Source organism: Leptonotus elevatus, chromosome 3 (assembly GCF_054856555.1).
Source record: "Leptonotus elevatus isolate MCC_2025b chromosome 3, RoL_Lele_1.0, whole genome shotgun sequence".
In the NCBI taxonomy this organism is placed as follows: domain Eukaryota; kingdom Metazoa; phylum Chordata; class Actinopteri; order Syngnathiformes; family Syngnathidae; genus Leptonotus; species Leptonotus elevatus.
The window spans coordinates 22,439,540-22,466,986 of NC_141241.1; the positions used below are offsets into that span (position 1 = coordinate 22,439,540).

General features: G+C 40.9%; 1 protein-coding gene across 2 annotated transcripts in view; it reads right to left on the bottom strand.

The window, feature by feature from the left end:
- Positions 1-1,731: 1,731 nt before the first annotated feature.
- znf609b (zinc finger protein 609b) overlaps positions 1,732-27,447 on the bottom strand; it is an 80,672-nt gene continuing 54,956 nt past the window's right edge. The window contains exons 3-8 of one of the 2 annotated variants that reach the window (XM_086071475.1): positions 24,686-24,911; positions 13,307-13,394; positions 8,356-10,678; positions 7,588-7,954; positions 6,347-6,703; positions 1,732-4,294 (exon numbers count right to left, since the gene is read on the bottom strand). In XM_086071475.1, the coding sequence (XP_085927601.1) occupies positions 4,251-4,294; positions 6,347-6,703; positions 7,588-7,954; positions 8,356-10,678; positions 13,307-13,394; positions 24,686-24,911 (3,405 nt within the window). In that variant the 3' untranslated portion in view covers positions 1,732-4,250. Of the gene's footprint in view, positions 4,295-6,346; positions 6,704-7,587; positions 7,958-8,355; positions 10,679-13,306; positions 13,395-24,685; positions 24,912-27,447 lie in introns of both variants that reach the window. The other variant, XM_086071474.1, reaches the window with a different exon arrangement.

Genomic DNA, 27,447 nt, shown 5'->3' on the forward strand with positions numbered 1-27,447 from the left:
CACAGAAAGTCATCCAGGTCCTGAATTATCAAAGCAGCCCCAAGTCATCACACTACCACCACATTGGACTGTTGGTATGTTATTTTTCTGAAATGTTGTGTTACTTTTACACTAAAGGTAATGTTGACACACAATGTTCAACTTTCTTTTTGTCAGTCCATAGAATATTCTCCCAAAAGTCTTGGCAATCATTTTTCAGGTGTTTTGCAAAAGTAAGACAAGCCTTTACGTTCTTTTAGGTCAGCCGTAGTTTTAGTTTTGGAACTCTACCAAGGATATTATTTTTGTGCAGTCTCTTCCTCATTTTCGAGTCATGAACACTAATCAAGGCAAGGGAGGGTTGCAGTTCTTTAGATGTTGTCCTGGGTTCCTTTGTGAACTCCTGGTTGGATCATCACTGTACTTTTGGGTCATTCCTGTAGGTTGGACATTGCTTGAAAGGTTCACCACTCTTCCATGCTTTCTCCATTTGTGGTCCTAAAGCTTTAGGAATTACTTTTTGATCCGGATTGATACAGGTCACTTACTTTTTTTCTCTCCATGTTCTGGAATTTTGTTTTTGCTGACTTCATTTTGCCAGACATAAAAAAGAAAAAGAAAAGTGATTCCTTGATTGAACAGGTCTGGAGGTAATCCATCTCGCCAGGTTTGGTCAGTGAAATTAAATGTAGCTTTCTAAAAAAAATAATTGGGGAAGCGATTCATCACAATTAGCTCATGAGTTAAAGGGAGGGCCATCATTTCAATAATACGCAAGAAAAAAAGTTACCACATCAAGGTACATGTTTTTAAATATATAATCATAGGTCTAGTAATCAATTATATTACATAGGTCACCGTCACGCTGCGCCTTAAAGGGAGGCTATCCATGTTTCGCCACCATCTTTCCGTTTCTGCTACGGCTACAGAAGAACAACTTCACAAACATAAGTCACTTGTGGTGCTTGCAGTTCGTGTCAGACTAGTTTACCTCCCACGGTAAAAAGAAGTTTAGATTGCTTTTTCTTTTCTTGCCTGAAAACACTACTAAGCCATTGCATTTTGGGCTTACTTTGGTTATCTTTGTCTAATATTTAAATGTGTTTGACACACTTCAACATTCAAATGAGGGAAATAAAACATGAAATGAGAAAGGAGCAAAAACGTTTTCTTGGTATTTTAGCTTCAACGGTGCAGTTCACAAACTAGAATTTTTGCAATGAGGAGACAGAAGAACTCACACAACTTTCATTTCAAGTCAACAGCATACCGACGTGTGGTTTGAAGTACAGTGGAGTGGAACATCCAAAGTCAAACACAAACGGTTATATAATGTTGATTGAAAGAATTGTAAGTACGTGTACTGTAAAAATAAGTTTGTGACAGGCTAAAATGTATTGTTGTTAAATACGGATTACCGGTACAGTGTTTTAAGTAACATTTTAACATTCCCCATGTCATACAAGCATCAACATCTGGTGTATGTGTATTTGTGTAGTTAAGTTTCATTCCTGGCTCACACGTCTTGTTAAGCCAAGGACAGTTAATCTTTTGGCTGCTTTGTGAGCTGAAGCCTCACCAAATTTGATGACAAATCATGTGACATCGCACATCACATCCTTATGAAGGCACATTTCTCCAGAGAATTGTACCACGTGGGACGTTTGACTTTGCTGGTTCCACTACAATGTTGGCTCTGACAAATGATTTGTTGGTCAACACAGCTGAAGCCAGATAGCAGTTACCAGGACAGATTGTCTCATAAAAAGATTTATTTTTTCAGCCCAAATTTACAAAGGCAAGTTACAGAGTATTGTATAAAAAAAAAAAAAACATGATAATGTACACTTTTCACAAACTCCTGAAGGGAGGGAAAGAGGAGCAGAAGGAGGAGGGGAGAGACAGTTCTGAATGTCTTACACAGAAGAAGACGCTGTAAACATCCTTGCAAGCACCTCAGTGGGTACTTTGAGGGGGTGGTGGTCTGTCTTTGTACGAAAAAGAAATGGGGTCAGGATAGGACAAACGAGCGAGCGTCTCTGTGTTTTCACACAAGAATGTTCAACTAGGCACCAACTGCTGGCCAATAAATATACTCTGCACCATTGAAACAAAACACAAGAGCCAAGCACTTTCCATTATGTTGAAAGCAAACATGAACTGATCGGTCTTTTCATACACTTTTAGAATATACTTTTGATTCTTCACTGGGCTTTGCTGACTACTGCGTTAATAGGACTACTCTGTGAGCGAACAAATGCACTTGTCACAACCATCGTTTGATAAAACTAGATGTACTGTATGTATGCAGTCTGCTGGTACTAAAACCTCACTGACTTGAAAGACAACATCACAGCTGCCTAGATTACCCTCACAGATTAAATACTAATCAAACACCACCACATTCATCATCTTTAAAATGCACATAAATCAAGGAGATGACATTTTGATGTCGGACTTGTAGGATTTTCGAGCTGCTGACATAACAAAATGACTGCAAACATCTTTTTGTATTTGGTGACGATGCTGTTCCAGATATGTTCACACCCATCCAACTGTTCAAATAAATACACATTTGAAAGCAACATACGGTATCTGGTTACAGTTTTGGGCATGACTTGATGGTCAATATTGCAGCACCACTTATATTAAATCATGAAGAAGAGGACGTTGTGGATATTTATTTACCTTACACACCATTTAATGTGTTTGTTGTATGCTCCGTATGAATGCCAGAAATTTAGATTACATCCCAGGTAGCAATTGACCAAGGTATCAAGTTTAGACTGATCCAAAGTCAACTGCTTAAAGTAGAAGTCAACTTTTAATATTTCTTGACAATAACATGTCACATGTGACCTCACTAGTGTAAACATGACATTCTGATTAATATTACATTTGTGGGATAAGAGATATGAAGCAAAATCCAGCCATTTTTATCCATCTCAGGGAGCGGCCATTTTGCAACTCGTTGTCGAGTGAAGATGACATCATAGTTACTCATGGCTCAGGCAACGACCAATCACAGCTCATCTGTTTTCTGAAGCTGAGGTGTGATTGGTTGTGCAAAATGGCAAAATGTGCAAGTGGCAAAATGGCCGCCCCCTGAGATGGATAAAAATGGTTGGATTTTGCTGCTAACTCATATTCCACTAACACATTATCAACTAGAATACCATATTTAGACAAGTGGGGCTGCATAGAACATATTATCATCTTTTTTGGGGGGGGGGGGGGCTGACTTCCCCTTTAACAAAACAATTTAAAAAAACTCATGATAACGAGATGAAGGTGTGTCAGAGTGAAGCCATATCAGCAAAAGATTGATCGTGATTTCGACGTCTGCAGTCAAGGGTAAGCAGGGATGAATTGAGCACATGCACAAATGATCTGCAACACATTCTGGGACACATCTTACGTACGTCGATATTACAGCAGAACATAAATTCATAAAGGAGGTGAAGAAAGCTCGTTGTACCCCGCCAAGCGTCACTGTGGCCAATATGGCTTCACTCTCCGTTTCATTGTGAGGCGAAGCAGCGTTGACACCAGCATTCAGACATTCAAAGATGACCGTCGCTACTCAAGTTGACAAAAGCAAACACGTTTATGATTCTCGGTTGAGGTGAAATGAGGTCCCTTCGCAAAAACACGGTGACATCATCCCTGAAACAAGAACTGAGGAGTTTAAATGGTGGAAATCAAAACTTGCGTCTCAGGCTCATAAGTCTCTGAAGAGAGCAGCAGTTGCCATATTCCCCCCGTCCCCAATGAAATACAAGCAAACATTTGTCAAGTTTCGGATATATTGTTGCGGCATGACATCGAAAATGCCAGCGACCTTAAGTTGAACTCATCTCAATAAGATTTTCTCTCAAAGTCTTTCATTTGACTCCCCTTTGCCATCAGTCATCCAACTCCCCCCGAATCCTCCACTAGATTCTTCTGTATATGGCAAAAAAAAAAAAAAGGGAAAAAAAAAGTCCAAACAAAATCTTAGAAAGTCCAATAGTCTATTTTTGCATTGTATTTGTCGACAGTGCAAAGACTAGATAACCAGAGGGGAGGTGTTTCCTCTGCGTGAAGGGGTAGAGTGATGGCTTTGAACCTGGATTCAATCAGTCAGTCAAGCTTTTGAGATTCTTTCCATGGGCAAGAAAGACGTGAACAAGCTGCCAACACTCGGGCAGTTCAACTAAACGCACACAAACACCATTGAACTGATGTCTAAAGAGGGAACACCCGGGAAATCCTTTTCTCACGTGAGCCAGTCACATGAATCTTTGCAGGGTTGAGGTGTGCCGGTCAGGTTTCCCTGTTGAAGACACAGAAAATTCCCGCTCGTTAGCAATTGCTCAATTTGCTTTTGTCAACATGCAGGGAGGTTTTTTTCCACAGCTGCCATTTGCAAGCCGCTCCACTAGATGTCAGTGCAGCCTGCCTCCATTTTCATGCTCATTCTACAACTCTATTATCTTCACTGTGATCCTCTTGTCCTTAGAAGACCTACTTAAAATGGATGAGCTGAGGGGCTGCACTGAATATTATATACTCGACAGCAGCCGAGTAGCAACAATGAGTCCATTTCCCTTTAGACAAATTCAGGACAGAGAATACAAGACAACAATAAATCTCACACATCATACATCACCGCTTGATACTCTTGGCTGCGTTCAGGTCTGAGTCGCCCCTATATTTGACATCCTTTATAGGCTACAGTCTATTTAGTATTCCTTCCTTTATTTCCAAATCAACGTTCTCACCTCTAGGTGGATGGAGAAGGTTGCTTGCTGCTTGTTGACTGGCAACAACAGTTGACAAATGGACAGACTTACTGAAGCGTGTATGGCCATTGGGAATTTTGCTTTTACAGGTTCTGGTGTTTGATACGCACTTGGTGTAATTTAACAGTGTCAAGTGGTGACTTAACTGGTGGGTTGGGCCCCAAAAGTGGGTCGCGGAGCCATTTGGGGTGGGTCGCGAACAGCTCGTAAAAAATTAAAGGGGGGGTTCTCATTTTACGATGGTCCAGACATACCACATTTCAATCTTATCAAAGTGGTTATGCCGCACAAGAAGGGAGCACCGCACTCTCTCGGGACTGTTTTTCCATTTGATTGTTTTCATGTATACACATTTTTCATTCTAGTATTTGCTGTAATTAGGAAAGTTTACATACAAATTGGGGTTAGATTGTCGCCATTGAAGTCGAATGAGGACCACCTGAACATTGAAATATTTAACATGCGTCAAGGCATTCATGGGGCAGACTTGTCTTCAAAACACATTTTGACAGGCACGTGTCAGAAACGTCATTACTAGGGATGTAACAGTACATGTACTTCCACTCTAAACATGTAAGGTAAAGACAGGATAAATAAAAACTTAACAAACAATTGCTTTCTACAGTAAATACAGTGTTCCAAATGTTGAAATATTTGAAGTATTACATATTTACTTATCTTAGTTTTAAATTCAAACTAAAACAGAAGGTGCAGAGAGTTCCCAGGGTCAGCAGCATCTTTAATTTTTTTAAATTAGTTCCCTGAAGTTAACACTTTATTTTTTTAAATGGATCTATTAGAGGCCATATGATTCATCAAATTGGCCAATGCCGATATTCGTCAAAATGTTGAATATTGGCGCAGATAATCGGCCCAGTCGATAATTGGTCTATCCCTAAGAAGCACTGGTCTCAAACATCTAATAACAATTCACGTTTTTCAGCTTTTCAGCCTTAGATTTAAAGTGTTAAGTTACATATGCAAGTATCAAGATATTTTTAAGTAATTTAGTCACACGATTTCCATTCTTCAATCCTAGCCGTCAAATCGGACCACTTGTGTTATATTTGCAACGTGTCAAATTTTGGCAAAAAATCTGTCAAAATGCACACCAAAAATGTTAAAAGGTTCCGGAATTTTTTTGTGTGTGTGTGTGTGCCAGATAAAATGGTATTTTAGGGAATGTTTTTTTGTGTTACATTGCCTATAGAAAATCTGGTCCAAAAATGTTTTCAAATGACAGTAAAATTGTATAACTTGATAATTTCTAAACATCCTGCGATCCTTTAACTTTGTCTGCTATTACTGGAAATCCTTCCCCAACTCAATGCATCAAAATGGCCATGATAGCGCAAAGGGAACATCATGTGCAGAGCAGTGCTGATAGTAGAAGAGATCATGTACATTGGTAATCAAGTGTTTTATTGTAAATTAATTTGCTATGATTTTGTTTTATACTGTAAGCTCATTTTTCTGTTACAATTCCAAGCTATATTTTGGTCGCGTGCTTTCGTCCAATACACTGTTGTCGTGTAAATAAACCTCACGTAGGTGTAAGAAAGTGCAAGTGACGACCGACTGACCTGTGGTGTAGGACAGATCATACTGCCCGGAGAGCAGCGGGTATCCCAGGTGGTGGTGAGAGGGCATGATCCGCTGGGAAGGCGAGGAGCGCGGCCGATCGAGGTCTCGTTCCCGATCCCTTTCTCCGCCAGCTCCTCTGTCCTGCTCCCGCTCTCTGTCAAGGGGTGGCTTGTCCCCTACTGTCGGAGATTTGCTTTTGTATTGGCTGGCGTGTTGATGTAGGATGTCGAGCGCTTTGGAGTCTGTAGCCATTTTGTTGACAGTAGGGCTAGTGCGGGATTTGTCGCTGGCCTCTTCAGCTCCAGCTATTTTACCGCCGTATGGAGAAAAAGGATAACCTCCAGGGAGGTAAGAACCTACACGAATATGAATATGGATGGGTTAATACACATACAAATTATATATGTTACATATTCATTATATTCATCATTATAAAGAATAAAACACGGAAAGGACCAAGTTTTAATGTACCGTAAAATCCGTGTATGCTGCGCACCCATGTGTAATAAAAGCAGTTTTTTCTCAGTACTTTTGTATAATACGGTCCCTGATTTGCTGCTATCCTTTATTGCACTGGAGTAATTTTGGGCTGCTGATTCAAACAACGTCACCCGTTTCTTTGAATTGGCTCCGGTTTAAAAGATATTTATATTTTTGACAATTACTTGATAACTCATTCGGAGATATCAACAATACTTGTCGTTTATTGTCTAATAAAAGTAAAACATGCTTGTTTACTGGTAATGCTGCCTAATTTTCTGGATTTTTGCTTTGATTTTCACATGATTTGCATATAGAAGGCGCTCTGTGAAAACCTGTGATTGCCATTTTTCACGATATTGCATCAGAATGATGAAAGAATACTGTATGGGCAGGCTTGAAAAGACAGACACAAAGTTGTCACATAAAGAGAATACAATGTCAAACCTTTAATATTTTTGGCTTAGAATATGTGAATGTATGTCCCATGCAGAGACCACTCCCGTTCTGAATTTGGCATTTGTGATTAAATCCAGCTCCAGCAGCTTTACAATCCGTAACAATAACAACATGAACATTTTCTTGGCACAACACACAGACCGATGAGAAAAATACATTTGGGACAATAATAACGTCAAGTAAAACTGCTGTTGTTAACTCTTTTTGGACTATTTGAGTGAATAGATTGAAATTAGGTACGATTACAATGAATCATTTGACAATTTACAACATGTAATATAAATATAATTTGGATTCATACCTGGGTAGTTCTGCATCATGACCGAAGGCATGCCCCTGTAACCAGGGTGGTTGGTGTCATAACCTTGTCCATAGGGGTAACCATGCATGTACGGCATGTATCCTTGGTGCTGTGCTAGTGGTGAAGAGAACTGCAAGTGGGCATTTGTACGAGAGTCTTTGCACAAGGTCCGATGTTCCTCAGAACTAATTCTAGGGTCAGTCATTTCTTTGCTGTCCTCCTTAGGCCCGCTTTGACAGTCCTTCGGCCTGCATCTTTCCTCCTTTGATTTCCTATCACGCTCCCGTTCTCTGTCCCGTTCATCTTTCCACCGTGATTGTTGTTGCTGGTGTTCGCCTTCTGCTTGAGCCTTCTGGCTCTCAGCGTACTGCTGGTGGTCAGAAACAAAGCAACAAAAGGATAACAATTGTGTAAAACAGACTCCTGATGGATAAACATCTGAGGTCTCAATTATAAAAATGTGTGTGTAAGATTCCAACTAAGTGTACACACACAAAAGCTGAAAAAACTGCACATCAACTTCCACATGGAAACATTGCATGTCATATCCCTGCCCTCTAGAGTCCCGCATTCAACCATTAACGGTCAATGCAAAGTAGCAATGGAAATGCTTTTCAATGAATTATTGATCAATGGTTCTTTATCAAGGATCGCAGCAGGGAACAAAAAAACAAAAGACTAAGACTAATAATAGTGACATTGAAATTAACTCACACGCACCCCCATCCAAACAAAGTGAGGCCTGTGATACTCTTGAATTGTATTTACCTGTCTGTACCATACAGCCTGCTCTGTACCAGGCTGACCTCTTGAGTCAAGCGCTTGCTTGGAGTCCTCCTTCCCATGGTGTCCCGCTTCTGTCAGCTTCATCTTCAGCCCTTCAGCTTGCTGGGACTTGATGTCCTCCGCCTTAATGCTTGCCATCGTTTTGGATGAAACATCAGAGGGTGAGTCCCTGGATTTACTGGTAGGCTGCGGCGTCTTTCCAAGCTCAGATTGACTTGAGTTTTTTGAGAGGTTTGGCTGCATTGGGTTCTTTTGTTTCCAGTCCTCCTTTATGGAAGCTTCTCTTTCTTTCATGATTATGTCCGACTTTTTCTCAGCGGCACGGTGCTGTTCTGCCATTTGTCGCTGTCGCTCTTCAAACTGCTGTCGATAGGCAGGGTTGGTATTCATTAAATGGTTATGGTATGCCTGGTCTGAGTGATACGCATACGGTGGTACATAGGCATACTGATTGTAGTAAAGTGGTTGCATATACATGTTGGATCGTTGTTGAATGACGGAGGGTTGCTGTTGTTGCTGCTGCTGATGCTGCTGTTGCTGCTGCTGCTGGCTGGGAGCAATCTCAGGTTTGCGATCCTCATGAACCTCAACCTTGACTTTCTCCTCAGCCTGATCCTGATCATCCTCCCTTTTGATCTTCACCTGACCTTCTGCCACCGGTGTGCCTGGATTTGGTCCTCCGGGACTGGGATTGACATAATTGGGAGAGTAATAAGTCTCATAGCCAGTATAGTATGGAGATTCTTTGCTGGGGGCCGGATTTGGGAAAAGAGCTTTTTTGACACTTTCCCTGAGTGCCTGGTCTTCTGTCCTGTTTTTAGCATTCTCTAGTTTGCCTTCACCATCCTCACCAGCATCAGAGATGTCCGAGTACGCTGGGCTGTGAGTTTTCACAGACGAGTTGTCAGCACCATTCTGGTTCATGTGAAGTGGTGTAAGAGGCTGTGGCATTCCACTGCCATCTATTCGACTGGCCACTCCAATGGATGGGCTCGGGGCATTATCTGTAAAACTGTATATCTTGTCAGCCTCTGCCTTGATGCTTGCCAGCCGACTCTGATGAGGGTCTGAGGACCCATTGAGAAGCCCTTCAGCCTTATTTCCTTGCTCAGGTACTTCTGCGTATGACTGCTTACCCTCCTCCGGCTTCCCTCCCTTTCCCATCGACTTGGGGCTGTCAGCTTCCTTTCCAGCATCCTTTTTCTTCTTGTCTTTCTTCTTCTTGTCTTTGGAGCTACTTGAGGGAGGATCCCCTATGGCAGGGGCTTTTGACTGGGTGCCTTTCATTTGGGGACTTTTGGGGATTCCTTGCAGAATGGGGGTAAGCCCTGGTGAAGAATTGGGGTTTCCTGCAGGGAAAGAGTACATTTGTTGTGGAGCTGAAGGGCCAGTGGTAACTGTTCGTGGTGACTTGATATTTTTTTGACCCGTTTTATCAGCCTTGGTGTTAGCTTTTTTTGACTTGTCAGAACTTCTTTTTTCATCAATGCCATCATTACTGGCTTCGTCAGAAAGACATGCCCCTTCATCACAACCTTCCATTGGTGTACTTATTTCTGGTTCTGTTTCAGCTATTTTCTTTTTGCTCTGCTTTGTGCAAAACTTCCCAGGCGATGGGGAAGTACTTTGAACATCAAAGTTCCTTCCTTTTGGTGTGACTGACCGCGCAGGAGAAAAGGATCCCTTGTGTGAGATAGATGCACCATTACAGTTCTCAGGTTCAGGGTGAAGTGTCGAGTCCTCTCCATATTCACTGTCTCCATCTAATTCCAGCTTCACATCATCTTCCGTGTGGGCACGGGCTTGGTGGTACTTGAGACCATTAATGTGCTTATACCTCTTGTTGCAATTGGGATGAGGGCAATCGATGAGAACAGGTGAGGGACAACTCCGATCAAGGGGGGGTGGAAGTGGCTCAGTCTTGACAGAAGGTATGAGAAGACCCGCTAGCCCAACCCCTCCACTGTTAGAGTTTGTCCGCATGCGTTTGTTGACTTTGGTGTCCTCCGAGCTAGAATTAGGCTCCATGTCCGACGCAGGCTTGGCCTTACGTTTTCCAGCTGAGGAGGGGCTGGCCTTGATATCCTCCGTGTTGCTATTGGGAGGAGTGCGGCGCTCCGATGGTGTCTGGCTGCCCCTTCGGCCTTTACTGTTAGAAGCAGCACGTGTCTTGTTGTTGGTGGCGCCTTTGTTGTCTGATGAGTTGCTGTTCTCGTTGATCGGAGCGTTGCTGTTTGGTCTCATCCGTTTACCTCGGCCACGGCCATTCCTCATTTCCAGGTCACTTGTAGGGGATTCACAAAACCTGCAACCAGATGAATGTTTTATAGTTAGTAAGGCAAATTCGTCAAATCCCTCTGTAACAATTTAGCAATTTATGAATGTCACCACAGTAACAGTCAAATCGAAGAGGGTCAGTGTTTTAAAGCAATTTATAAATCACTAATAAAGGGCATAGTCCTGCGAGTCCAACACAGTCCTGCAAGTCCAACTTAAGCAGTGACAGAAAAACTGGAAATGTTAGCAAACCATTCCCAAGCCTGGGTGGGCATACTTTCCCGATTAACGCAGAAGATTTTCACCCCTGATCTCCATCTCTCACTGGAGCGGTTCGCAGCAGAGTGTGAAGTAGTTGGGATGAAGATCAGCACCACCAAATCAGAGACCATGGTACTCAGTTGGAAAAGGGTGACGTGCCCTCTCCAGGTCGCGGATGAGATTCTGCCTCAAGTGGAGGAGTTCAAGTATCTTGGGGTCTTGTTCACAAGATCTACGTTCCTACCCTTAGCTATGGTCACGAGCTGTGAGTCGTGACCGAAAGAACACAATCCCGAATACAAGTAGCCGAAATGAGTTTCCTCCACAGGGTGTCTAGGCTCTCCTCTTCCTTAGAAATAGGGTGAGAAGCTCGGTCATCCGGGAGGGACTCAAGAGTCGAGCCACTGCCCAACCGCGTTGAGGGGAACCAGTTGAGGTGGCTCAGGTATCTGGTTAGAATGCCTCCTGGACACCTTCCTGGAGAGGTGTTCCGGGCATGTCCCACCGGGTTGGAGGCCCAGGGAACGACCCAGGACACCCTAGAGCAGAGGGGGGTATTGAGGGCCGAAGTCCTGCAGGTTTTGCATGTGCCCTTCTCCAACACAGCTGATATATGATCAGGAAGTGAGAAACCTCCAAAACCTGCAGAACTCCGGCCCTCGAGGGCCGAGATTGCCCACCTCTGCTCTAGAGAGACCATGTCTCTCGGCTTGCCTGGCAACGCCTTGGGATCCCGCTGAAGTTCTGGACAGAGTAGCTGTGGAAAGGGAAGTCTGGGCATCCCTGCTGGAGCTGCTGCCCCCGTGACCCAACCCCGGATCGGTGATAGAAAATAGATGGATGGATGGATGGACTCCTAAATTTCAACCCTATCTCCCGTGTGGTCCTCGCTACGTAATTTCTCCCACTAACCTCACGATTTTACAGTTAAGTAAAATGGTACAGTTAAGTAAAATGGTAAACAGTTAACATTGTGGGGAATATTCAACACAGTATTTGGCAACCTTGGCCTGCTTACCTAGTAAACAGCCAGTTACGAGACTCGCTGGAGGCAGTAATAGCTGTATAAATGACTCCACACACTTTGATGACGACAGCTTGATAGTTGCTGTTCCTACTGATCACTTTAGCACACCAGGCTTACTCAAATGTTTTACTCTACAAAATTGCAACTGTGGTTCTGACATCACTTTGTCTCACAGACCACTCACTAATGTTTCTAGAGAGGAAAATAGTGTTTCCATTCATAAGTCAATATCTGGTTTGAAAACACATACACATGGACACGCTGATATTTATTTATTTAAAAAAATAAAATAAAAGCATTTTCATGTGAAGACATACTTTCAAGAAAAACAAAAATAAATACAAATAAAACATGTCACTATTAGCTACGCTTTACCAAGCTGTGCAGTGTGATGGCGTTTGTGTTTGTGATCATAGATAGAGTTGTCGTGAGCACAGAATTATTTTCGACGCATTAATGGACATAATAATCTGACAATGAAGCTGGACTTTGTGCGGCTGCCCTTGTATTTCGCAGCTGATCAATTAAAAGTAGCAGCGATCGGGGCCGAGTCAAATAGTTAGCTTTCAGCTAACTCTAGACATGTCTGCTCGCGCCCATTCTTGTTTCTTGTCGCTAATATTAATCTATTACTACTAACAGGTCTATCATAGTCGGGTCAAAGCTTGTTTGCTTTAAGCAAATTTTTGTACTCGTCTGCTACCCTGCTAGCGTCAGTGGAGCTTCTAGAACGACGCTGACGTCACCGAAGCCACCAGCAAGTTGTCAAACATAGATCGCACTTATCTTCCAAGTATTTTTGCTCGTTTTCAACCTTTTTGGGCAATGTGACTGATGATTTTTGTTGTTGTTGTTTTTTTTAGTTTTTTTTAATACAAGGCCACGTTCAACGATTTGCATAACAAAATACGGACAATCCGGAACAGTTTGCAGCTCTGTGAAAGGCCTTTATCAAGTAAACTGAAGAAGCTCAATCACAGCAATATTCGTTTACCAACACGTTCTTTGCCATTCTGTCACAGCTATCTGAACCAAAGGATGGGGGAAAAAACAAAACAAAATAAAAATATATAAATAAATAAAATAAAACTGCACAATATTTCCAGTATGATAAGGCCTTTCTTTCCTTTGACAAGTGTAGTAGGAAGAAGCAAACACTTCCATAACAATTAAACTTACCAATGTCCAACATAATAACGATCTAACGGACATTCAAAAGTTTCAAGTTCAAGCCGCACACTCAACGTAGCACAAGTCTGAGTGAGTCATCCACACAGAAATGAACAATAAAAATCTGAACAGGTTGTGTACATCAGACAAAAGTCATAAAATAAAAATATGCAGATTAAATAATAGAATATTTCTTACCGAGGTGGAGCCCAGTCATGCCGTGTACAGTCCAAAAGTGTGCCCACATATGTCTTGTTTCTCCAAGTAACATTCACCACCAACATCCCTGTGAGAAAAGATACATATTTCAGTAATGACTATCACGTCTTTAATTACAATTTATGCGAGTAGGAAAATGCCTTTGAATCAATGTATGGATTTTGTAGCAGAAGGTTTTAAAAGAGGTTTTCAAGACAGTCACATGAGCCAGAGGCCTTTCTTAATACTGTAATGGTTTGGGGACTGATTTATGACAAAATCTTCCAAATTGCTTGACAGGAGGTCCCTCTGGGAATGATCACACTCGGGTTACCAGGGAAAATGCACTCAGCACATTTCCCATTCAAATAAACTATCTTGCAGTCCAGGCCATTTCCCTGGAGAGTAATTATTTATAACTTTTGACATTCCTCTATCCTACCTTATTGGAAAGAACACGACTTCGTTCTGGATTGCTTTTTAAACCTAGATAAGCTCTTGGGTTTAATAAATGTGGTGTGAACAGTTTAATCTATCTGGAGGTACCTAAGTGTGCAAGAAAAGCACAGTGACTTCATTGGTATTACAGCAATCTGTCACTTGTGTGCCGCTATTTGACACGTGTGAATTTGGTAGCACTTGCTTGAGTGACACAATTTGACCTATTCTGAGTCGGTTATCTGACCTTGCATTTCAATTCTAAACTTAGTTCTGTGAGATCCCACTTCTACGAGCTACCCCCTGAGGTGTGTAAGCCCGTTTCATCTAGTAACACTTGTAAAGTCAACGAAATATCACAATTAAAGAAACGTTTACGAAGATACTTCATAAAATCAAACAAATGTAGGCCTGTTTTTATTTAAATGCACGTCCCCCTAGAAGCAGCTTCAGATGATTAGGTTGCTAAATAACATTCTAACTTGACGACCGTCACCATCCCCCTCAGTTTGCTGTGATGGTGACCTCAGTTTGCCACTTCAGCACTGCGGAGAAACTAAAGGCTGCAGTGAGCTAACTTATCTAATGGCACAGGAATGCTGGCTGGCAGCTTCCATCCCTCAGAGCATTTTATTAGCCGAGGAAACCTCTCTAGCTCACCTCATTTTCCCTCTCTCCTTCATAATCACTTCTTCTTTTCAAACTTAGAACCATTCCCCACTCACAATATTTTCCTCTCCAACACACGGGTCATAGTGATGACTTTCCCCCCTTGTCCCTGGTTTATAAAAGCAAGTGAAAAGCACATGTGTGGGTCTTCAGTATATTCACAATACTGATAACTTGGATGCAAGTTTCTTCCACAAAGGCCTGAATAAATGTGTAAATATTAATGTGTATGTAGGGTAGTAAATAGGTTCTGAAACCATATATCTCTACTCTAGCACATAAAAAGATCCCAGACCTGTTCCAAAATGCCTTCAACAGCTGGCCACGATTCCCAACCGCTCTGGCAGCTCATTTGTGGTAGGATGTAAGTAAAGTAAAGTAAAGGCAAATGAATGACTAGATGAGCTAAAGCCTCAACTTATTATTCTAAGTTAAGGGTTTAAGTGTGGCATAGTTTTAGTACATTTTGCAAGCAATATGCCGCGGTGAAAACATGAATTACAGGATGATCATGTTAGTTTTCTTGTGTAAAAGATTTTAATAGGAGTCTTATATGGTACAAAATGTCAAATATTTCGCACAGTGTAACATATTTCTCTTCTGGGCATGAATGTAGTATAATATATAAAACAATCCACCATTGAGTGGAATTGGTGTCTGTACTGGGAGTGTATTCATCAATTTGGTATAGTCAAGGGATTTTCTGAAAATTCAGCAAATACAGAATGGCAGCTATTTAACAATATTAGTCACTTTTGAACTTTTAACCGATCCTTGATCATGAACGGCAACAGCTCTTGCATACATAACTTTTTTTTCTCCCAGTATAACACAATGACCCCTAACCCTATTCAACCCCCTACAAGATTTTTCAGTAACACTTAGATCTGAGCCAAACAACTCATAAGCAATTTGGCAGCCATCCCGTTAAGACCAACCAGTTCAGCTCTAATTGAATATGGATGTACTGTACTGTTTGTGTTCTTACTAGTAGTACACACAAACTGCACTACACTCTCAGTGGACTGCCCAAAACCACAGACACACAGTTGCAATAGTTACCACAGTGTTCTTTCTGGGCATTCCAGTATCCTCCTACAGTCCTAAAAACATGTACATAACTCTTATTTGTCGATGCATACGTTTGAGTTAGCAACTGAATGGTTGTCCTGATTTTAAGTGGCAGTCCTGTGAAGATTGGTGGTCATTCCTGTGTGTATACGCTCAGCCTACGCCACTATGAGTGACTGGCCGAGTGGGAGAGGGGGAGAGAGGGAGAGAAAGAGAGACGCAGAGAGAGATACTTACATTCCAACATAATATTTAATATCTAATGTTACAAATGTATGTAATTAAATTCACTGCCGTTTTTTTTTTAAATTTTCAAGGGAGGCGGGTGTGGGAGCATCTGATTCTGCTGCATTGTAAATTTCAAACTTGGAAACAACTTTTACTGATGCACAGCCACCAGTAGCTGACATCATTGCCCCATTTTATACGAAATAAACACAGTTTGAGAGTCCATGGAATAAATGCCTTTTGTGCAACCTACATTTTTGTACTGTTGATTCTAAAATAATGAAAAAAGGCAAAAATGAGAGTATTTTCTGTCATTTGGAATAATCGGCGTATATAATTGAACCCAATATCGTGCGGGTATTGAAAATTTTAAATGTTCTAAAATGGTTGGCAGTGAAGGAGTTAAGTACTTAATTTACAGAAATGGTGTTGTCTAGTCCAGTCCAGAAAACAAAAAGCAGCAACAACTGTTCATGCTATCCATGACCAAACAAATAGCCAGTGGTGAGGCCAACTTCAAAATAAAATATTTCCAAATGCCATAAATACGCTGACATTTGTGCCTTTGTCACTTTTATTTTAAAGTTGTTCTCGGCAGCGAGTTACAGCGTGACCGCTGGCTTGACTTGTTTTTTTAGTCACTCTCATTGCGGTGTCTTGCCAACTTTTGCCACGGACATCAACAACACGTCATCATGAAACCAAGTTAAATTGCTAATTAAGGACACTTACAAAACTACTTAATTATGCTGACATTGTATTATATGGTGCCTGTTGCAGCATTGAGCGCCGGCTTTAGGGTTAGTGGCTCCAGGGCTAGCCACTAGTTGCTAGCTAGCCTGCCTTGCAGCAAGCATGACGACGAGAGCCATCGGATTAATTTTCAAAGCCTGACACAGTCCTGATCACTTTTTAACAAACCAGGCTCACTCAAATGTGCTGTTTAAGCCAGCAAAATCGCTACTGACATGACATCGCTTCATCTATAAAATCTATGGTGAGAGATATAATTTATTTATTTCATTCTTTAATGAAAAGAAATGAAGATGGCAGAAAGAAGTAAAACTTGTAACATCTGCCCCCAATAAACACAAAATTAATGCCATTTAGAGTCAAGGCACACATGAACAATTTAGCAAAATTACATAATTCATTCAATATGATCATTTAAAGTAGACAGATTGCTCTAAAATCTCTGAAAAAAAATCTGAACATCAGGCATTAGCAGTAAACAATAAGCTTGTTTCACTTTAATTATTAGAGAATAAATGACAAGCATTTTTGATATCCCCAAATGAGTTACCAATTAACTGTCAACAACAGTAATCTCTCTAAAACCCGAGACAATTCAAAGAAATGGACATCATTTTTTGACTCAGCAGCCTAGAATTATTCAAATCATTAAAATGTCATGAGAAATGTCATGAGAAAAACTACAATGTTGGCCAATGGATGCCAGCAAATCAGGGGACCGTATTATACACGGGTTTGTATTACACACGGGATTTTACGGTAATACTGTTAGAATTCAGGACACTATTTATTCTGTCAAAACGTGACAAAATCAACCAAATAATAAAAGCAAAAGAGACATGAAACGTTCCATATAAACATTTATTACAGGAAAAGCCAATTTTCTGAACTCGCTCAATTCACTTCAGATTTTTTTCTTTCTATGCTGTGAGGCGAAGAAAAGGACTGGAAAGATTTAGAGCAAAAGATTCCCCGCACACTGGCCCACTTAATGACACACTCATTAGGGTCACCCAAGACAGTTGAGTGAAGTCTGCATTAATGAGAGGAATTGGCCAGTAATTTGACCACTCATTTCCATTCAGTGCTGTTGAGCAACACATGGCAGCCTCTGGGAGGCCCCGAACTCTATTGCGTACTTGTATGGGATTACATGAAAAAGAGGGTAATGGGAGAGGAAAATTTAAGTCAAGAGTATTTTGTGCAGCTGCACGGGTGAATGGCCGTTCCAGTCGGACTTGTAACCTCTCTTCCGTTTAAACACTTTTCATGAGGTTGCAGGGACAAAATAAAAGTTCCTGTTTTTCAAGTTTTTAAGAGGTTGCAAGTTTACTGGCTGACCTCTGCTCTGCATACACTCTACGGGGATTCAGTAGGATTAATGTGTGACCTTGAAAAAAATCTGATTTGATAGCAGATTTTTGTAATCTGATTTATTATCTCTCGGTATAGGAGGAAATGGATTGCTTGAACTAAAAGTTTTGTTTATGTAAAGATGGAGGACCACAATTAGGTATTTATGATTGCCAAACAGATGTGAAAATCCCAGTAATCAATGTAAATGCATAGAGAAGAAAATGTAAATACAGCTGGTGTGCTGCCATGAAAACGCTCACTCAGATAAATGAAGTATCTGAGATATGATATATTATTTCAGTGAAGTCTGTTTTTAAATGTATCTCTACTCTCTGTACTTCTAGGTATTGTGTATAAAATTAAGTTGAACTTCACAATCACTAAGACCAGAAATGTTAGTAGAAAAAATGGATGTTAATAACCTGAAGAACTCAAAGCATTAGCTAAAAGTATCAATTTAGCATCCTATATATGCCAATAAAATCTCAAATGTGAAAATGGAAAAGCAATTTTTGCACTCTGCATGAACTTCCTCTAAGACTAATGTGCTGAACAAAACATAACGTTCTAATGATATTATGAGCTTAGGGACCTCTATCACAGTCCTCCCCCCCCCCCCCCCCCCGACATTTTACAGTCAATAATAAATTAATTTAGAAAGTAATTAGCTGACTTTCAATTTAAAAATACATACTAGGGATCAGCCATTGTGAAGTGTTTAACTTGATGAATGTCAATTGTATTACAGCAGAGAAGAAAACCAGGAATGACATAAACATTGTTCCCAGTCAAACAGGAATCAATTACATGTGGCTAACAGACAAAAACGCCAAGCAAGGTTTTATTTTTAATCCTACATCTTTTACAGGAACTCCATCTGGGCCCCATCTGAAATGTTTGCAGGCTACAATCCGGCTCATAGGACATAAAATGTGAAGTTGCTCTCACTGACAGGAATGACAGCCTGCGAAAAGGTCAATTTTCTCATACCAAGGAGATGCAGAAGAAGTTTTAGTATGCTTTGCACTTCTGGAACATTACCAGCCACACACAGTTGTTGATGGATAGAAAAATCCATCAGAATATGCTTATTTTTTGTGTTAGTATATTAAGATTAGCAGTCATGCATGTCAAGACCTTTGTCTAAACCTGAATGTGATAACACACACATTCCGTTTATTTTTATTTTTATTTTTTTAAGTATTTTGTTTAAACAAACCCTCTGGCGTTTTCCTTTAAGGAGATGGTGCTGAGATTAAGAGACAGTTCTGCCAAAGACACATTGCTCAAGCACTCGTTGACATGTATATAGCAAACATGATATCTTATGACAAACACTGGCAGGGACTACAATTCCTTCAGGGGTATGATTGATGTTTTCAAGGCTATTTACGCGCTTGGAAAAAAGGAGTTCCAGGCCAATTTGAGTAAGGAGCAAGTCTCTATGGCCTCACTCTGGCAACCTCTTGTAACACAATCCAAAGACTAAATTTATGACTTAAGTATCTCAAGCCTGCAGATTTATCGAAATGCACTGAACAGTAATTTACAAAACTTTTAAGGAACCTTGAAACCAAAGAGTGTTAAAATTTCCCCTTTTTGAAGAGAATTTATTGGCTAATATACAGAAACCAACACAGTGATACATGGAAGCAAAATGTGTACCCTTTTTGTTATGCAAGTTCATCATGATGAAACCATTATTTGTCACAGATTTTCTGAATTCTTCTGAGACAAACCACTATTGGAAAGACAGATTCTGCAGCAAACTTAAAGAGCAGACCATGCTATGCTGTCACAGCAACAACTGAAGCCACTGCTCAGGTAGTCTTCACAAGAGCAATAAAACATTGCCTCTAAGTGTCTATAAGCCACATTTACACCACTTGATTCAGTTTGGTTCAACAGTCAACACTATAGGCTACCATATAGAACAGTAAATCCTGATCTGGCTTGTGTTTCCACTGCAGGGTGTGTAAGTGGGGTGTTGCAACACACACACACACACAGCAGAACAGCCATGAATAACCTGGCAATTCAATAAGAAAGAAAAACACAGCATGGCACAGTGCTTCGTGCTGACATGATCTGTAAACAAAGAAAGACCTGCTTTGATTCTTCTCTCTTTTGTAATCCGCTGCCTTTTTCAAGTTGGATCGCGCAACAATATCATATTGCACTACTGCAATTAGTGCACAAACACAAGTGCAGAAAAGTGGGACATATCTTTTAGATGTTTTGGTAACCTTTACAAATGAAATGCAAAAAAGAATGTGCACTGTTGTGAACTGAAGCATAGAATACTACTTGGTGGAAAAAGGTGAGCTTAGATCCCGACTTTTAGCACCCTAAAATGATTCAGAGAAGTAAAACAAAGGCAAGTAATTCACACACACCAAAAAAAAGTATATAAATAACACATCCACACTAACCTCTCCTCGACTCAAATGCCACATAGATTTGAACCCATGCACTCAAAGCAGTGCTCCTCATGCTACTATGATGTAATGGATAATGCATAAATAATCCACGAGGCAAACATTGATCACAAGCAGCCCATATTATTTTTGTATTTGGGATTTTAAGAATCTGTGGGGCCTGCTTAGGGAACAAGCTGCTGTGTAATGCAGGTGTGTGCGTGCGTGTGTGTGAGGCTTTGGGGGAGGGGGTTAGGGTGCACTGGCAGTGAGCAGGACTATTTGGCCGAAGAGGCCCCTCTGTGTTCCTTCTACCCTAGAGCAGAAAGAAGCCAGTGCATTCTGGGCTGTATTTCAAGAGCAATAAACCTCTCCAGCACTTTAGAGATGACATTTGGAGGTATCAGCATGCTAAGCCTGGGAGGGGTTGGCCCATCGCTATGCTGACATGACCCTGGGAGCTGCCACTGCCTCCTCTGTGCTGAGGGGATTTGTGTCAGTACTGGGCCTCAAAATACCATGGTTATGACCCCCTACCCCCACAGTCTCCCCTTCTCCTGTCTACGCTTCACTTGCCACCAGACTGACTCAACAGCACACATTTGCTTTTCCTCTCCTCTAATGACCCATTTTCCTCCATCATCACCCGAGAAAAAGAATCTGATTGAATTTAGTTTAGTGATCTGGTAATCCGGGGCAATAATCCCCATAACTAGCGAAGATTTATAAACCACAAGCATGCCGTAGTATTATTCCAGACTAAGATGAATAAGATGCTCCATCTTTGTTCAAACCACATAGGAGGAAAAATGGATTGTGCCTTATCAAGCAAGATTCTTGTCATCAATGTCCAGAGGTCAAGCTACTGTGATTGCATTTTGTTTGCTGCTTGTTGATCCATTTCTTTCTCTTACACAGTGACTTGGTTGACACACACAATTACATGGGGTCTGTTGTTCATTTACTCCCACAAGGCTCAAAGGCAGAGGTGATGAAGCAGCTGTTGGCTGGCATGCCAAATGCAATGCATACGCACACACACAGTACATGCTTAAACAGCTTTGTATGAGACTTGTCATGCCGTGGCATATGGGATTGTTAAAAAACACTACTAAATAGGATGGCCCCTGCTATGTTTTCCCGATATATTTCTTGCTTTTTACTGATAGTACGCTGGACTTATTTTCCTCATTCTCCATATTCAGATATCAAACAATGTCAGAAATCTGTTTTCATTAATCTCTTAAGCCCTGTTTCCAACCAAGTGGTCGTGTTCAGTTTGGTTTGTCATATTATTAAACCCCAAATAGGCTTGTGTTTCCATTGCAGTGTTTGTTGGCGGGATGTGGTAGCTTCCTTCGGCTACATAAATAGCGTGAGATCATAGCCGCAAGAAACCACATACCGGTAACTCAATTAAAACAAAAAAGAATATAAATGTGACATGGAGACGTGCTGTGTTGTGACAGTGTAAGCTACAGCAAGGTGTAAATTACTCGCTTCTACGTAATGCACTGTTTTTGATTTTTCTAGTTGCCATGGTGCAAATCCCACCGGAAATACACAACTAAAGGTATATAAACATGGAGAAATAGACTTGACCGTAGAAAGCTAAAAGCGGAAATGATGTCACCTTAACAGAAATATCGACTGCATGTAAATGTAGCCATGGAAGTGACAACTCTGATAAGCAATACAACCATAGCAGTGAATCTACCGTACACAACAAAATCCATTGTACTTCTGCAACAAGAACCCCAACAAAAAGAGGTAAAGTAGGACAGTAAAGACTAAATATTTGGATGTGTCAAAAAGTGTTATACAAATTATCCTGATGGTTTCTACCACCTGGCTTGTACCTGCACAGTTAACTCCCCCAGTACCCTCATCCCGCAAAGCCCCTTTCAACACCAACCTCTACGGTAGTTTCCCACCGTAATATTTGAAAACCACTTAAAGTATTCCCCCATGCCACTCAGCAGACCAATCCACAGTCTGTTTTAGCCAAAATAGCAGTTTCAAGAGAGTGCAGGCAAAGGACAACCTCTAACTACGAAGGGGGGGGGGGGGGAGATATGTCGAGAAAAGGTGGGGGTAGTCACATTGTGAGAGGCAAAGAATAAGAAAAGACAAATACAGTGCTGGTGTTGGCTCTGAGCCATGTTTGTGTCACTAACAGAAGTCGCCTTGTGTAACTCCCACCCCTGCCGCAGGCTCTTGCCTGACTCGCTCTCAGTTCGCATGAAGAACAATCACGGGGTGAATGGCAGGATACTTGTGAGCAGAAAAGAAAAAGGATATGTCAAGACCAACCCTGGGCTGGAAGGAAAATCACAAGGGGTTAAAGGAGTTGGCCTCTACAGAAACAACTAATCTTCGGACTTGATTGGGAAGGATGATCTGTTGATGACTTATGTAAGGGCACTGGCCAAATCAAGGAGGGTGTGCATTTAACAAAGCTTTAACTAAGGGGGAAATCAATTGGCTAATCTTTTAACATATAGCCGACTGCTGAATAGTGTCTAACAAAGATGAAGTGATTTATGGAAAGATCTTCATTTCATTTTCAAGATTTTTCCCCTTGATGGTCTAAAATAGGAAATACTTTGTTTATAACAAAGACAAATAGTGGAAATGTAAATTGGAGCATGTAGCTTAGCTATATTATTGAGGAATAGTACACAGCACAAGCAGCACACAAGCCAGATGCAACAAAAGTTCTTGTTTAGGAATTAGCATATAACGCATATCAGTTGTGTGTGTGTGTGTGATGTGTGTAGTGATGTGATGACGTCAATCTCCATTTACGACTGTCACACGTAAACGCGGATCCGGAGAACTCTCCAAATCTTCACTTTTGCCAGAACTTTTTTGACACCTTTGTTTTTAATGAAAAAAATCGTGTGGATGACAGGGCGAAACGCAGAAAAATATCTCCCGTAGGCAAACCCGTGTAGACAGGGCTTGAAAGTTGCCCAGTTATAAGCATATTGACAAAGTCACGACACCACTGGTCAGCATTTGTGGTATATTGTGTGACGCAACCTTCAACGCTCAATTTATGCTACCTTCTGAGATACGCATGTTTGTTGGATTTAATAATATTTTTACCAACTTATCGGGCTTGACAAAATATTGCTTGAATCAATACAATACAACTTTTTAGGGGATCACATCCATAAATTTTTCCCCTTAGCTGCTTCTGTAGCCTGCTGACGCACATTTTGCACTGACAACATGATGGAGAACAAACAAGAGCTAGGTTTGTTTGGATAGGTTCAGTGACAATTTTGCTTTTTCTTATACTGACGGGCATAAACTTTATTAAAACCAAGAGATCAGTTTGTTTCTTTTTTTTGGAACTGTTATTTATTTAAATTTTTTAAATGCCATATCACCCAATGCTAACATCTTATTTACAAAAAGCGTCTAACTATAATTAAGGACCAAGAGTCCCCCTGCTTCGCACATAAGCACTTATATGCCGCAATCAAGCAGCACTGAACCGGACTTAACCATTATTTATTCAGGATTTTTTGCCTTCTGCCTTCATTTTAGCACTGGTTTGCATTGTTGGTCTGCATTTAATCTTTTATCTGAACTGATCCAAATGACATTCGAGTTCATTTAAAATCAGACTAAGACCCAACTCTTTCAGCTCTCGGTCCAATTGCTTGGAGCACACCAGGGTTAGAATGAAGTGTTCACACTTGATCAAACAAACCATATTCAAAGAAACTTTAAAGCTGTCAAATGTGAGCCCACTATTAATAAAACACTGAAAACAAGAGCAGCAAGCTATGTAATCTTATCCAACATCAGTGTCTGACCTCACAAATGTTCTCATCCAAAATTTCCACTGACACTCTCCAAAACCTTGAAGAAAGCCTTCCAAGGATGGTAACATCTTTTATAGCGTGTTTTCTTGTTGTTTTTAAACATCTTGCCTTCACAACTGTGTTCTTATAGTAAAGATGCAAGCAATTCAAATTCAGTTTATTAGCAGGTGAACTAATTTTGAATTTGTGCACCAGTGTGAGCCATGACATTTGCTTTTAACACACAACTTGATGCACCCATATTGTGACAGCAACATAAAACTGTGCTGACTAGCTGAGCCAAACCAAACTGAACAGGCCAGTATTTGCAGAGAAAAACACTGACAGTCACAGCACTGGTTTTATAGCTTGTGAGAATCCCAGGCTCATTTTTCAACAGACTGGCTTGAACGTGAAAAGCAGAATTGCTCCAAGTCTCTGGATAAAACCGGTTCCCAGCTGCACAATACCGCAATATATGAGGGTGTTTCATTTTATACTCGTAAAAATTATGTTGAACAACATATCTATTAATAAAGAACTCACTTTACACACTTATATACTTTCCTCCATATCACACCAAACCATTTTTTTCTCTCACAATCATACAGAGGAAATAGTGCACTTACCATCTTCGGTTTCCTGCCACACGATGCCCTCGAGATTGACACTTGTACCAGGTTCACAGGGTCCTAAGCACTCAGGTTCCGTGGATAGGGCCACATCGGATGTGTTCACTGCTACTGAACGTGTACGCACCATTATCTGTTCACATGGCGAGGCAATCTCACTGTTGCCTACTGCAGCCAAAAGATGAAGGGGGGGAGGGACTGGTGTTGAGACAGGAGATTCCATCTGCAAGGGGAAAAAAGAGAGGACATTCAGAGAGACCCATGAGAGAATTCTGAACCATTATGTAAACACGTACAGAGATGGCACTTAGATATACTCAACGAACGCCACAGTTGGCGCATGTAAAAATTGTGCATGGAGGACATGTTTGTCACACGCAAGACAATCTCTCTTTAGTAATAAGGAGTTAAGTCAGCAATACCATCCTCCTGTCTTTTTTTAAATTTTTATCTTTAGAACTGAATCGCAGAAAGAGAATTGCACTGTGTGTCTTTGTAATGCAGGTTTGGTCCAATCCACCCTTCTCCCAGTTTTCCACACAGGCATGTGTGACTGACCCCTGCCGCCAGTCATCTTGCAGAGTGATCACTCATTAAATCCCTCACTTAAAAAGCTAGTTGTGTTCAGGGCGCTGGGTGCATAGGGTCAGGAATTGATTCCACCTGCTCTGACACTGTGACAGCAATGAAGAGACAGTCAGCCTACATGGAGAAGGAAAACGACAGGAAGGGAGGAGCGAGTCATCAGGGAGCAACCGATGGAGTGCACTGGCGCTAGACAAGTGTGTGTGGGTGGAGGAAAGCGAGACAGGAAGACTGGTGGTGATTTAACAGCTACAGCGACACAAGGCGAGGGATGCATTGATACCAACCTTTCTTTTCCCCGTACAGAATATGAGTTGATTTTAATCAAATACTCTTCAAAAACAATAAACTAGTTGTTTCTTGAACATAACGCTTTTTAGAGTAACGTTGACATTGTAACATCCAACTGTATGTTTTTCTAAATCTTGCCACACATTTCACTTCAATGTCGCCTGTAAAACAAGGCATTTCAGTTACATGGTGTCTCATTCTAACTAGGAAGCGCCGACAACGCCCCCCCAAATGTCCTATGCAATGTTGTTCTTTGTATAAAAAGTGGGTTCCCCACACGACAAAAGTATTTTCAAAAGCAAGTCATTTTTTAATGATGATTCAAATTTTATTTTATGATGATTCAAAAACACTCGCAACAATGGTCCCTTTGGAAATACTTCGGCAATATTGGTGCAACACATCCAGTAATAAAATGTCTTCTTTGTTTTGTTAGATGACGTGTGTGATCATGCAAGACTTCTACCTTGGAGAACTTGTTTTTAAGTAGCACTCATTTATTTTCTCTCTCGATTATCCTTTTCAAAGTCACAGGGAGATGAAGCCTGTCGCCGTTGACTTTGGGTTTAGAAATGACTCCATTGCAAGTCAATTGCAGGGCACAAAATCAGACAGACAACCATCCACTAATTTATTAAAGATCAAAACATCTCAATGTCCCGATTGGCGATCAGTCGAATCTGTTTTCAAACAAAAAGCTGCCTGGCTTGTCGTAAGCCATGTTATTTTGTTGTTTCCAACTTTGTTGGCCTGGAACGCTATGAGGTTGAATGTTGTAAGTCAGAGAGACATTTCCTACCGACAGGTTGTCTCAAATTCAGCATTAAGTTATTGTAGATCAATACAAGAAGACTAGCACTGGAGATTGCAATGTCACTCGGGTGTCAGACACTATTTTAATCTACTAAAAACAAAGTGACTAGTGAGACATTTATCTTCATTGGCACTATTTTGATTAGAAGAAGAAGGGTAAAAAAAAGTAGGTGCAATACCACATTGTCGTTATTCGCTCAACCAATGGGAATGTTTTGATTACAACTATCTCAATTAACATAAAAGTAATAAAACAACCCTACACAACAGAGGCTACATATTTGTTAAAGGAGATGATTATCCTCAACGTAATGGCGTATTAATGTGTGCAGCCTGACAGAGCCAAGTCTAATGATATCTTAATCACTGTGTATCAGTTTCTGATGCATAATGTGGCGTGCTGAGTTGATGAGGCAAGAAATACTGCAAGATGACAGTTCTGTGGCCCTGGTGCAAAAAACAAGATAAAGCCATCAAAGATGATCTTTCTGCAGAATAGAAGCGTGAGTGAGAGTGTTGTTGTAAATATTGCTATAGGGTATATTGCATATATACTAAGAAAGTGGTGGAAAGGAACATAAGCTTTAATATCCTTTTCAACCCTGAGTGTGTATTTTGGGTGTTCTGAGTTGCTGTAGGGACTTGTAATGATTACAGTTGTGCTCATAAACCTATGAGCACGACGGTATAGTTTTAGAATAAAGATACTTGAATTGCTTTATTTTATTTCAATTGGCTTTAGTATTTCAGTCTGAAAAGGATTACAAAGCCATTCCCAAAGCTTTTGAATTCCATCAAACCAAGACAAGCACCATTATCCACAAATGGAACAAACAAGGAACAGTGTTGGACCTTTCCCAACCAACCAAAAATTACCCCAGTAGAACACTGATGACTCATCCAGGAGGTCACAAAGGAACTAAGGATGCACAAGAACTATCACACCGATAATGGAGAGCAAAATGACGTCACATTCATGAGTCTGATATAAATAAAACTGGACCGGTCTGGTTACTGTCACTTAGGAGCGTCTAGTGCCAAGCCTCTGCCAGATGACAAAACATATGGCG